The sequence below is a fragment of the Cololabis saira genome, chromosome 22 (assembly GCF_033807715.1).
Source record: "Cololabis saira isolate AMF1-May2022 chromosome 22, fColSai1.1, whole genome shotgun sequence".
Taxonomy (NCBI): Eukaryota; Metazoa; Chordata; class Actinopteri; order Beloniformes; family Belonidae; genus Cololabis; species Cololabis saira.
This window is the reverse complement of record NC_084608.1, coordinates 5,855,219-5,867,895: the sequence shown is the minus strand read 5'-3', so window position 1 is coordinate 5,867,895 and position 12,677 is coordinate 5,855,219. Positions and strand designations below refer to the sequence as shown.

Below are 12,677 nucleotides of genomic sequence, written 5' to 3'. Positions count from 1 at the left end.
TGCGGATGACGTTGTCCTGTTGGCTTCATCAGACCGGACCGGGGTGAAGGAAGTCTGGGCATCTCTGCTGAGGCTGCTGCCCCCACGACCCGGGAAAGGATTAGCGGTGGACGATGGATGGATGGATGGACATTTGAATAGATCCCCAGCCCTGGTTGCAGGATATCTGTAGCTGTCGGAGGGAAAGCTGAAGAGGGTTTGAGTACGATATCCTAAAGCTAAGGCACTTTGCCATCACAGTCACCGTGATCAAGAGATTGGTGATACAACGCACCAGCTCGCCGCTCAGATTGTGAAAAGGCAATTATCTACTCCAATTCAAAACCTTCAGCTCATTAAAGGTGGACCTCCAGCGGCATTTAGAGAAGTTGTTTTGTATTTAGAGTAAGGTATACGTTGAAGATCGGAAACCAGAGAATCCCAGGCAGAAACATCTTGTCTTTTAGCTCCTATGAGTCAGAGACTAAACTTCCTCAGGTACCTCTTGAGGGCATTTCCTGGTCTATTGACTTCACACTCACTGACCACTGTATAACTGTTACTGGCTGATGCAAATATCCAATCAGACGACCACATGGCAGCACCAGCACATGCCGGACGGGCCGGTCCGGGTATAGTGCACATGAATTGATGTCACATCCCCACTGGTCCAGCCCCCTTACTCACACTGAGTGGCAAAAACAGCTGCAACTAGTGGAGAAGACGGGATAACAGCCGATTATCAGCTTAAATTAAAGGCAGTTGGACTTGACAGTGACCCGTACAGTTACCTGAAGAACCAGTGGTCCATGGACATTAATATTTGGTACAGTTACCAAGAACCAGTGGTCCATGGACATTAATATTTGGTACAGTTACCAAGAACCAGTGGTCCATGTACATTAATATTTGGTACAGTTACCAAGAACCAGTGGTCCATGGACATTAATATTTGGTACAGTTACCCCAAGAACCAGTGGTCCATGGACATTAATATTTGGTACAGTTACCAAGAACCAGTGGTCCATGGACATTAATATTTGACCATGAATCCAGTTTCCTGATATTTATATGTACTTAATTTCTACGCCGGGGAAATACACGAAGCAAAGCTTGAAGGCTTACAAAAGTCTTGACGCTTGGTCCGACTTCAAGGCAGGATTTGTTGTAGAAATTAAAGTGATGAGGAAACCGAACTTTATGATTTGACCGTTTAACGTTAGCTACCCAAAAATCCAACATTACCTGATACAAAATGGGAACCACAAATCCACATTTCGGTGCCTGGAATCCAGTTGTTTCTGAGAATTGCAGCGATCCATTTGTCTCTATTAAGCTTATTTTTTGTTAGTCTGTAAAATGATAACTCTGATTTCTTGCTAAATCTATGAGTACAGTCGATCGCACAACAGCTCTTTCCCATTTTAGATGTTTTCCAGTTGCTCAAACTGAAAGTTTACGCTGACACTCAGTCTTTCTGACACTCAGTCTTTCTGACAATCAGTCTTTCTGAGACTCAGTCTTTCTGACACTCAGTCTTTCTGCCACTCAGTCTTTCTGCCACTCAGTCTTTCTGACGCTCAGTCTTTCTGACGCTCAGTGGGCATAACCCGCTCTGAAGTCGCATCTGTGACGTCATGCACATTCCCTCTACTCTGAAAAACGGATCCATCAGGGTTTTCATGCAGAAGGTTAATAGAGAAGAGTCCAAAAATAGAGAAAACAGCAGACAAGCTCTGGGTGAAGACGCTTCATCGAAGCCAGAGATGAGAGACAATCAGTCAGTCTGGTTTGAGTCCACTGGCACATTTTAACACCCGCCGGGTATCGTTGCTGGCTGTGTTCATCACTTCATGACCATATTGGACCCAACATCTGATAACTGCAAGAAGATAACAGCGACTATATGTAACGATCATATCCTAGCATCATTCCTCTAGCAGAACCCCAAACTCAGCAGTCTGAAGCGTTGCCAACTCCAACAAGCATGTCAACTACTTCCTGTCTTGGGAATAACAAAAAGAAAATCCCTGCTGGAGGATAGCTGAGAATATTCCCTCTGCAGACGTCCAGTCCCCATAACGCTGCGTCGCCGGGTCTCCGAGTCTGAAACGCTGATGTCTATCTTCGGACCTCCCCCCCGGGGGACCGACTTGACCTCCGAGACCAAGTCGAGAAAATTCTCAGGCCTGCTCTTGGGATGTGTTTATTTGTGTGAGCCAAACTGTTGCCGGGGAGGAGGAGGAGGGGGGTGTATCAAAACCTGGGGCCGGATTCACAAAACATTCTTAAGAAAAAAAATCTTAATTTTTTGTCATTTTTTTCTTAAGTTCAGTCTTAAGAAGAAAAAAGAGAAGAAGTCATATTCTCCAAAAAAGTTCTTAGTAAGCTCATGCTCTTAAGTATTTTCTCAACTTTCTCAAGTTTCTTCTTAAGAAAAAACTTAAGAATACCCAATTTTATTTTATTCCTTTTGGGGTAATATTGTCTATTGCAGTTTTTTGTTGTTTTTTTACCTTTATAATATATTATTGTAATATGTTACTATTTTATATATGTATATATATTTGTGTTTTGGGTGTTTTGTGTTTTGGGGGGTTATAAAAAAGAAAAAAGGATATCTGTATTGTACTCTATTGTGAGTGATGCTGTACAGGATTTCTTTTTGAATAAACAAATCTATAAAAAGAAAATAATAATATTAATGATATAATTATTATTTAAAGTAATAATTAAGTATTAAAGCTACACAGTAAACATTAGAAAAAAGGTGAATAAAAAGGAAAAAAAATAAGAAAAAGTAAACAAATAAAAAGGAAGACGAAAGAGAAGAAGAAGATATCAGTGAATATCTGATCTTTTCCAGCTTCAGAAATGGTTAAATACTATTTTGAAAGAATAAATAAATAAAATATTTAAAAAAAAAGAAGAAAAAACTTAAGAATAAATGCTATTCTTGAAATAAAAGTTCTCAAATTTGTTCTTGACTTTTTTCTTAACTTTAAGAAAACCTTGACCTGTCTTTAAATTTCTTCTGTGAAAAGGTAATAATAATAAGCCTCTAATATCACCTTTTTCAACACATTTTAGACAAGTTTAGAGTAGTAGGTCATAGTTTGAGGATATACTTTGTAATTAATTACACAAAGAGCCTGTTAACTGTTAGTTAGCATGTTAGTTAGCGTGATAGTTAATTATTATTAATTTTCCCCAATAGTATTTTTTTTCGCACATTAATCTCATCCACCATAACCTTGAAAAGTTCCTGCATCTCTTTTTCTCCTTCTCCATGTTTAGTGAGTGACTGACAGTTAAGACCAAACTACCTATAAATGTTGTTTGTTGGCGCGTGCAATGCAATTACATATTTTAAGAAGTTCCTAAGTAGGAAAAATAAAAAATTTGTAAGAAATGACAGTTCTTAAGACGGTTCTTAAGAAAATATTAAGGAATTGCACTTAAGAACTTTCTTATGAACTTCTTAATTTAAGATCTTAAGACATTTCTTAAGATCGTTCTTAAGAACATATTGGTGAATCCGGCCCCTGGTTTTCCCTCTGAACCCGGCTCACAGAGCTCAGAGCTCAGCTCTCAGCGTTGCCATGTGGTGTTTTACTTCACGGCTGAAACTGATCCTTCCTCATCACCCCGGTGTGGGTTGCACCGGCGGCTCCACCTGGGCACTTTTAGACCCGAGTGCATGTGTATCCTTTAGCTGGGTAACAGCTTTGGCTACAGCTGTGCTGAGTGTTGTGTGGGGGGTTGGTGGTCTGCAAAAAAAAGGGGAGGAGGACCTCACATTTAGTTGCTGCCTCATGGGAGAGATTAAGCAGTTCAGTCGTGGCTGCGTCTCCCTCTTAATCACTGCCATCGCCTCCTGCCTCGTCCTCGTCGCTCGAAGCCGAGGCCGTTGTACCGTTCGCTGGCACTGGTCTTTTTTACGCTCTTTCTGTTCCTCTGTTTTACTCTCACTTCCTCTCCTCTGTTGTTACTCTCTTCCTTGTTCCCCCTCCTGCCATCCATCCTAAATCGATTCTCATATTAATTCCTAAAAATCGATTTGTATGTCTAATGATGGATTTTATTTTTTTTCATCATTACATTAAAACTTTTGGTATTTTCTTGTTCATGCCCAAAAAAGGATGTTTTGTTGGACACGATGTTTTTGCCTTTAAATATGTTTAAAGGTATGAAAACATTAAAGTTTTTAGTTATAATTGCATAAATTGTCTATATTTAATTACTTTATATACTGTCTTGGGGTTACATTTGCATAAAATGCTAAAAATGCTAAATTCTCAAAAATGAAAAAGCCGAAAAAAAGACATGGAAAATGGAAATAATAAAAATGGAATGTGGGAAAATTAAAAGCGATTTCATCCGTCTCTGTTTCCTCCCTGGATCTGTTTGATAATTCTGCTCCACGATGTTTCTGAAAGCAGTTCTATCAGCATTCTGGGAGCTGATTGGTCCTTACAGCATCATTAGCTGCAATACTTGCTGTTGAATCTCAATATAACACTAGTATTAATATGTTGCATAACCACAGTCATATCATTCATGCAACAGCTCAAATCTTGATCTTAAGAATCGTAATGGAATCGATGATTGCCATCAGCCTCCTGCCCACTGGTGACACTCTGAACCCCCCCCTTCCCTAAAGAGTGTTTCTGTTTCGCTCCGTGTTTTTGTTTTCACCCCTCTGACTTCTGGACTTCCAGCTGATTCTCTCAGCTAACGGCCCAGATGGCACAGAAGCGAGCGGGCCCACCCACTCCCTTTCATCCCGCCGGCACCCCGGCCCCCTCTGCCCCCCCCCCAGCTCCTCCGATAGGCTGGCCGGCCCCTCAGCTGTCCCACCGAGCTGATCCCCGGGTCCCGTGTGGAGCACCATGGGGCTCAAGCACTACTCACATTAATCTCCTAAACGATCCTGGACCTAAGAGGATCAATACTCATTTTCAGGGAGCAGCATGATCCCTTAATGTAGTAGAGGATGGCTGCTTATCCCCGTCCCTCCCCCCACCACCTTACCGTCCTCTGTTTTAACTCCCTATTGAAAGAGCAAAAGTCAACCTTTCATTTAATTTCAGGTCCATTTTGCTTAAAACGATATCTTGCTTTAATTACTGCTGTCATTACTCAGGTGACCCGCTCGTCTTCGCGGGGACTTCATGAAGGCATGAAATACACCTCTGTCTTCATCATTGCTATTACTTTTAGAGGATTGTGGGTGTTTTTTTGCAAAGTTAGAGCAATGTCTCATCATTAGCACCCACATCTATCCTTCTACATCAGGGGTCGGCAACCCAAAGTGTGGAAAGAGCCATATTGGACCAAAAACACAAAAAACTAATGTCTGGAGCCGCAAAAAAATGAAAGGTCTTGGTAACACTTTATAATAACTACACACTATTAAGCATTACTAATGATAAATGCATGATCAATTAAGCATTTACTGATGCTTAACTAATGCTTAATAGTGTGTAGTTATTATAAAGTGTTACCAAAGTCTTTTATAGCCTTAGAATGAAGGCAACACATGCTGCATGTTTCTATATTAGTTATAACTGGGGGAAGATTTTTTTTTCATTATGCACTTCAAGAAAAAAGTCGAAATGTTGAGAAAATAGTCGAAATGTCAGGAAAAAAGTTGAAATTTTGAGAAAAAAGTTGAAATGTCGAGATTAATGTTGAAGTACAATCTCGAGAAAAAAGTCGAAATGTCGAGATTAATGTTGAAATACAATCTCGAGAAAAAAGTCAAAATTTCGAGATTAATATTGAAGTACAATCTTGAGAAAAAAGTCGAAATGTCGAGAAAAAAGTAGAAATTTCGAGAAAGAAAGAAAAAAGGAAAAAAAGAAGAAAAAAAAGAGAAAAAATAGAAAGAAAAAAGGAAAAAAAAGAAGAAAAAAAGAAAAAAAAGAAGAAAAAAAGGAAAAAAAAGGTCAAACATTTTTAAAAAAGCTCCAGGAGCCACTAGGGCGGCGCTAAAGAGCTGCATGCGTCTCTGGAGCCGCGGGTTGCCGACCCCTGTTCTACATGGTCACAGGGCACCTATGTACATCTAACATAACCCGTTCCATGACGTTTCCCATGCGTTGGATAACAAAACACACATTTAACAGAGAAAATAAATCACGCTCTTTTACTCCAGATGCTCTGAAACACAACTAGGATTCCTTCAGGCTTCTTCATATTAGTAGTGGTTATAATTGTTATTCTTTTTTTTTTCCACAGATGCTGAAAAAATGACTTCATGCTTAATAGTTGTGTGATCCAAGGAAAATGGGAAAAGCTCTGACTTTCCACTGGATAACAAGCATCCTATTTTTCCAGGCTCCGTACAGGGAACATCGCTACAACCGCACGGTTAGCTGGGCGTCTCATCATTGATCTTTGCTGATGCAGACTGTTTCTGTGGCCTTTTTTCATCAGCAGCGCGTGTGTGTGTGTGTGTGTGTGTGTGTGTGTGTGTGTGTGTGTGTGTGTTGGAGACAGAGAGAGGTGGGCACCCTCCCCTCCCTGCGTATCCCAGGCAGGCTGCACTGGCGGGACGGGCCACCTGGAGCAAGTTTTGGATGCGTTGTTTATGCTAAAGCCATTACTCCCTGTCTGGGCAGCCTGCCCCGAGAGCTGGACCGCTCCGCCGCTACTGAATTATTCACCCCTGAGATCTGCCATCCTCTGTATACAAGCTGTCACATGTAGCTGAGTGATAAGCTGATTGTCCGCTGATGAAACATTTGCCCCCCTTTGTCTCGGTAAATGTTTTCCTGACAGATTCATTATGTGTTTCTAAATACGCGTGCTGTTTAAAATATGTGCACTTAAATTAATAATTTCTCCGTGAGTTAAATAAGTGGCGACTTCTGCTTCGGCCTCAACTACTGCTGCTTCTTAATACTCTTCCATCGATTACATACACTGCAAAAACTCAAAATCTTAACAAGAATATTTGTCTTATTTCTAGTTAAAATGTCTCATTTTTAGTCAAAAACTCATTACACTTAAAAATAACTTGTTATTTGACAATTTTCACCTGTTTCAAGTAAATTTTCACTTAAAATAAGTAGAAAAAATCTGCCAATGGAACAAGATTTTTTTGCTTGTAATGAGAAGATAAATCTTGTTTCATTGGCAGATTTTTTCTACTTATTTCAAGTGAAAATCTACTTGAAACAGGTGAAAATTGTCAAATAACAAGTTATTTTTCTGGTAATGAGTCTTGTTTTAAGTGTAATGAGATTTTCTGACTAAAAATGAGACATTTTAACTAGAAATAAGACAAATATTCTTGTTAAGATTTTGAGTTTTTGCAGTGTAATCTCATGTGTGAGTGATCCCTTATCCTTTGCAATTAAAAAAATAAAGATAAATAACTGTTTGAGCTTTGATGACATGGAAAGAATATGACAACATTTGATAACGCGGATATGCAGGCCTGAGAGAGCTGCTTATGGGATGTCCAGACGCTTGCAGCAACTCCTGATCCGCTGTCCTGCCACTGCAGTCATGGGACCTGCAGCATCATCTCACTCTCAGTTTATAAACTTTATCTCCCCCGTCACTGGGCATCCGGAGGAATTCACCTCAGACATGTGATCCTGGATGTTTCTTTCTTGTTTACACAGAAACGTGTGTGTGTGTGCGTGTGTGTGTGTGTGTGAGGGTCTGATTGGATGCAGTCTGAACCTGCTGATTGTGCGTGCATGTCTGCGTCCTCTTCATCACCGCTGCCATGGGCTCGGCTCAGGAGAACAGCAGGGCCTTTCTTTAGGTGGAGGATTGAATCAGTGATGACAGTCTCATGATCTCCTTCCTCACACACACACACACACACACACACACACACACACACACACACACACACACACACACACACACACACACACAATCGCACACACACACACACACACACACACACACAAACAAACACACACACACACACTCTGTCCGGTGTGTTACCAACACGGCACACACACTCACATACTGCATGGAGAATTTACATATTATAAGTTTCCACTGCATGCTGTCTATAGACGTCATATTAAACGATAATTAAATATGTGTAAACCAGGTATGTTCAACCGGGGGGCCTAGGTGGGCCGCAGAGGTACTGCAGGGGGTCCTCCAACTTAAAAAGAAATAAAGGCAATTTTAACCAAAATAATTTGTGAGAGTTAAAAAAAAAAAAAAAAAAAAAATAAATATTAATATATATATATATATATATGATTGAGAAAACTCCATTAACAGGCGATAATAATCTACTTTTGACAATAACTATTTAGTCTACAACTCTACATAAATGATTCCCATGACGTGAGTCATGTGACTAATGCCAACTTTAGAGCGGAAAAACAAGCTACCTAGCTGTTTAAGAAAAGAAAATTTGTTGCGAAATTGACTTGGCTATTTCCTATTTAACGCTAGTTAGACCTGATGGATAAACTTGTGACAATAACGAAGCCTAAAGCTGGAGATTGTAACGTTACAGCTCAGCCTAACGTTACTCCTTCCACGTCTGACGAGGACAAAGTTTCATCAACCATAAACACATGTAGCTAATAATCCAGTCAGGAATTGGTTAAGGTGATATAAGCAGAATAAAATACATTCAAAAGTTATTATAAGCCAGGCTTAAAACTTGACACGTTCAAAAAAAGGGAAAAAATAAGAACTCCAAGCGGGGGTCCCTGCTCTGTTTTTCTCTCATCCAACGGTTCCTGGGGTGAAAAAGGTTGAAGACCCCTGGTGTAAGCCATTCCTTCTAACATGATATTTCAGACTGGAGAAAATAAAACAGTTCAAACTGAATACAATTGTAAAGGTAGAGCCAGCAAAGGCTGCAGAGGTAGTCGTGTGTCCGGGTGGACGTGGACAGGTACACCGCTGTAGGTGAATAAAGAATTCAAGAGAATGAATTGAATGAATTCAAGAGGTGTATAATCCAGGTCCATAAAGTAAAAATCCAGTCCAGCAGTTGTTCCAACTGGTCACTAAACCAGCTCCTCTGCAGGTAAATGGTATAGGTCGTTAGTGAAAACCCCTGTTCTAAATGTACAGGCTGATCCAGAAACATGGCAGGGTTTTTACTTTATGGCACCTGGATTATACACCTCTGGAATGTTTTTTTTTTTTTACAAAAATAGTTTTTGAATCAATCTTAAATGAAGACCAATTTTGAAATGGGGTCAGTCTCAAAGCACCATTAGTCAAATAATTTTCTTTACGTTAAGCTGATATTTGCTCATTAAAACATATACCTGTGGATCAGCCAGTACATTTAAAGAGGACCTATTATGAAAAACAGGTTTTTTCTTGCTTTAACATATATTAAGAGGTCTCCCCTCAGCCTGCCAGCTCAGAGAAGGAGGAAAGAAACAAATTCTGCAGTGTTTGTACAGCCGCCCGGATGAGCCATCCAGTGTGATGTGGATCTACGAGCCAATAAGATTCTAACGAAAATGCGATTTACATACTGTAGGTTGGCCTCCGATGCGTGAAACCACACCCACAACTAACTCCACCGGCCGGAGCTTCCGCCATTTTTTCGTAGCGGTGTATCGCGTCGTTCAGGCAGCCAATCAGCACAGAGGCTCATTATCATAGCCCCGCCCACTCAGAATCCCTCATAGATAATGAGGTTAGAGAATGGGAAGATAAAGACATGGCTCAGAGGCTGAATTTCTAATTTATTTAGCAAAAAAAATCAAAAGCTTGTTTTTTAGACATTCAAGGCCTGATTAAAATAGGTATTAGATGCCATAATAGGTCCCCTTTAAAATTAAGACCAATTTTGAAATGGGGTCAGTCTCAAAGCACCATTAGTCAAATAATTTTCTTTACATTAAACTGATATTTGCTCATTAAAACACATACCTGTGGATCAGCCTGTACATTTAAAACAGGAGTTTTCACTAAAGACCTTCCATCTACCTGCAGAGGAGCTGGTTTAGTGATGGTTGGAACAACTGCTGGACTGGATTTTTACTTTATTAGTGGATTATACACAGGTGTATAATCCAGGTGCCATGAAGTAAAAACATGTTTCTGGATCAGCCTGTACATTTAAAACAGGATTGTTCACTAACAACCTTCCATCTACCTGCAGAGGAGCTGGTTTAGTGATGGTTGGAACAACTGCTGGACTGGATTTTTTTTTTTTTAGGCACCTGGATTATACACCTCTGGTTTGGACATACTGACGTATGTCCAAACCAGAGGTGTATAATCCAGGTGCCTTAAAGTAAAAACATGTTTCTGGATCAACCAGTACATTTAAAACAGAAGTTTTCACTAACAACCTTCCATCTACCTGCAGAAGAGCTGGTTTAGGGATTGCAACAACTGCTGGACTTGGTTTTTACTTGAAAGCACCTGGATTATTATCCACCTCCAGCTGGGAGGGTGAAGGCTCCGGGGGTGCTGGGGCCCCCGTGGGTGTCTCCCCCGTACCCATGGGTGCTCCCCCCTGCGTGGGCCGGGGGAAGGTGATGTCGTAAAGCCCCAGTGTCGTAAACCAGGTGCTGCGAGGGGAGGTGAGGGGAGGTGAGGAGGAGGAGGAGGCTGAGCGGGGGAGAGAGGAGGTGACTCTCCGCAGCAGTTGCACTCAGCGCGAGGATCATGGCGGATGGCCCCAGGTGTAAGCGCAGGAAGCAGGCGAACCCGCGGAGGACCCACGGTGAGTAAAGTCCCCTCCGACCAGGGACTTTCCCCCCCCAAACAGGACCCGGGCTGCCGGGCTGGAGGCGCTCCTCTCCCCCCGGGGTTAGTTGTGTTCTCCTGGAGCGGCTCCTGGCTCAGGTCTCTCTCCGGCGGAGAGGACCGTTATACCTGCTGGGACCGTTACACGCGCTCCGAGCCGCGCTCTCTCCCCGCTCACTCCCCGCTCACTCCCGATCACTCCCGACCCTCCCGGGCCACCTCCACCTGCCCTGCCGCTGTTTTACCCCCCAACCCCGCTGCTTTACCCGGCTTCAGCCCAGTTCTCACCCCGCTCGCTCAACTCAGGAATACCTGACCGTGTTTCTGCGCGTCTCCGCGGAACCTGCGCCGCCACGGAGTTTGGATTTATCTTGGACTTTTTATTTGTTTTATTTAAAAGAAAACCTTATTATTTATATTTTTTAAAACCTTGATTAATTTTTATCTTTTTTAAACCCTCATTATTTGTATCTGAGAGTCGGAAACAAGGGGGGGTTGGGGGGGCAACTGTCTGCTCGGTCTTGGAGCAGGTAGCAGGAGAGACTGTTGCTGCGAAACCTCCACAAACCGCCCTGAACTCATTCAAAATGATCACTTTCACTAATTATTACTTTCACAAATCATTAGTTTCGCGAATTGATTAGTTTCGCGAATGATTAGTTTCGACATTTAGCCTAGGTCTGAAAGCGGTAGAAAAACGGGACAGGTTTTGTGTTGCGTCGCTGTAAACAGCTGTTTTGTTTCGTTTTTTTTAACCCTCCTTTAACTGTCATTACATCCAGGCCGATTGGATTTATTTTGATTTTGTGGCTGTAGAATTGTGAAATGAGCAGAGAATGAGTGCTCCTGCCCTATTTTCTTTCCACAAGATAACTTCAACTTTCAATATCGCAGTTATTCAATATGACTGTGTAATAACCGTTTCACTTGAGAGTGTTTCAGTAGTTGTTGTTCGTGACGACACTAATACATAAGGGGGTAAATAAATAGACGCGGGTCCAGGTGGGGGACCGGGTCTCACGCGCTGTGCGGGAGCGCGGCCCATATAAGGGCAGCAGCGGATCGCGGGGGAGTCCCGGATTCCCGGCGGAGCCTGAACGCAGCACAGCCTCCTCGCAAACTCCTCTCCTGTCGCTTTTTCGGGGGTTTCGGTGATAAAAGCGGGTCGTGTACGGCGTTGTTTTAAAGCTACTGCGACTTTTATGGGATGTAAAATATACAGGCAGCTACTTTAAGGTTTTATTTGAATGGTTTGCAAAGCTGCGTCCGGGGTTATTTCTCCATACCGCGTTAATACGTGTCTCAATGTTTAGTGCCGTTTGTGAGGCACGTGTGGCTGTTGAGGGACATGTCCGTCCCTGAGTTTACTGAGGTTTGTTGAGAATGGCTCGTTTCCGGTGGGCTTTTACCTTTTTTTTCTTTTGTTGTGTTTATATGCTCGTGTTTTCTGTGGTGTCCATCATTTAGCACATGTTTTAGGTGTGGACACACCTCAGATAACGGTCCAGCTCTCTCAGGGTGTGGAAGCTTCTCCCGACTCGTGGGAGGAACTGGAAGGGAGTCGCTTTTTTTTACGACTTTTTTATTTAACAGCATGGCTAATGCTCTTGTTTTTGTCAGTTCTTTACGTTTTTTTTGTTTTTTTAATTAAATCTTTCTAATAATAACCCGCCTCTGTTGAAGTTAAAAGTCCCATTCGTAACCAAACAGATGGCTTTCCTGTTGCTCGGACTGATTTGCATTTGCTTCAAAGAGCTGTCAAGCTTGGCTTTTGAGTCTTCTTCCCACCCTCTAACAAAGCACTTGATCTGTCATGTAAATCAGCCGCCGTGCTCTGGAAGGGTAAAGTTGGGTTGAAGTTAACAGATTTGTCACTTGTTACCACAGTCCTTAAGCTTTAATACATATTTATTACAAGTTTTTTGGAGTGGGGGCTTCTCTCTTTCTCTTGAGCGGAGAGGAGCCGAGGAGTTTCTTGTGGTTTT

The 12,677-nt window shown here is 41.9% G+C and overlaps 1 protein-coding gene across 2 annotated transcripts in view; it reads left to right on the top strand.

The window, feature by feature from the left end:
- Nucleotides 1-10,580: 10,580 nt before the first annotated feature.
- The window catches only part of zeb1b (zinc finger E-box binding homeobox 1b), a 78,179-nt gene continuing 76,082 nt past the window's right edge, over nucleotides 10,581-12,677 (top strand). For both annotated transcript variants that reach the window (XM_061712948.1, XM_061712947.1), the window contains exon 1: nucleotides 10,581-10,669. In XM_061712948.1, the coding sequence (XP_061568932.1) occupies nucleotides 10,612-10,669 (58 nt within the window). In that variant the 5' untranslated portion in view covers nucleotides 10,581-10,611. The remainder of the gene's footprint in view (nucleotides 10,670-12,677) is intronic.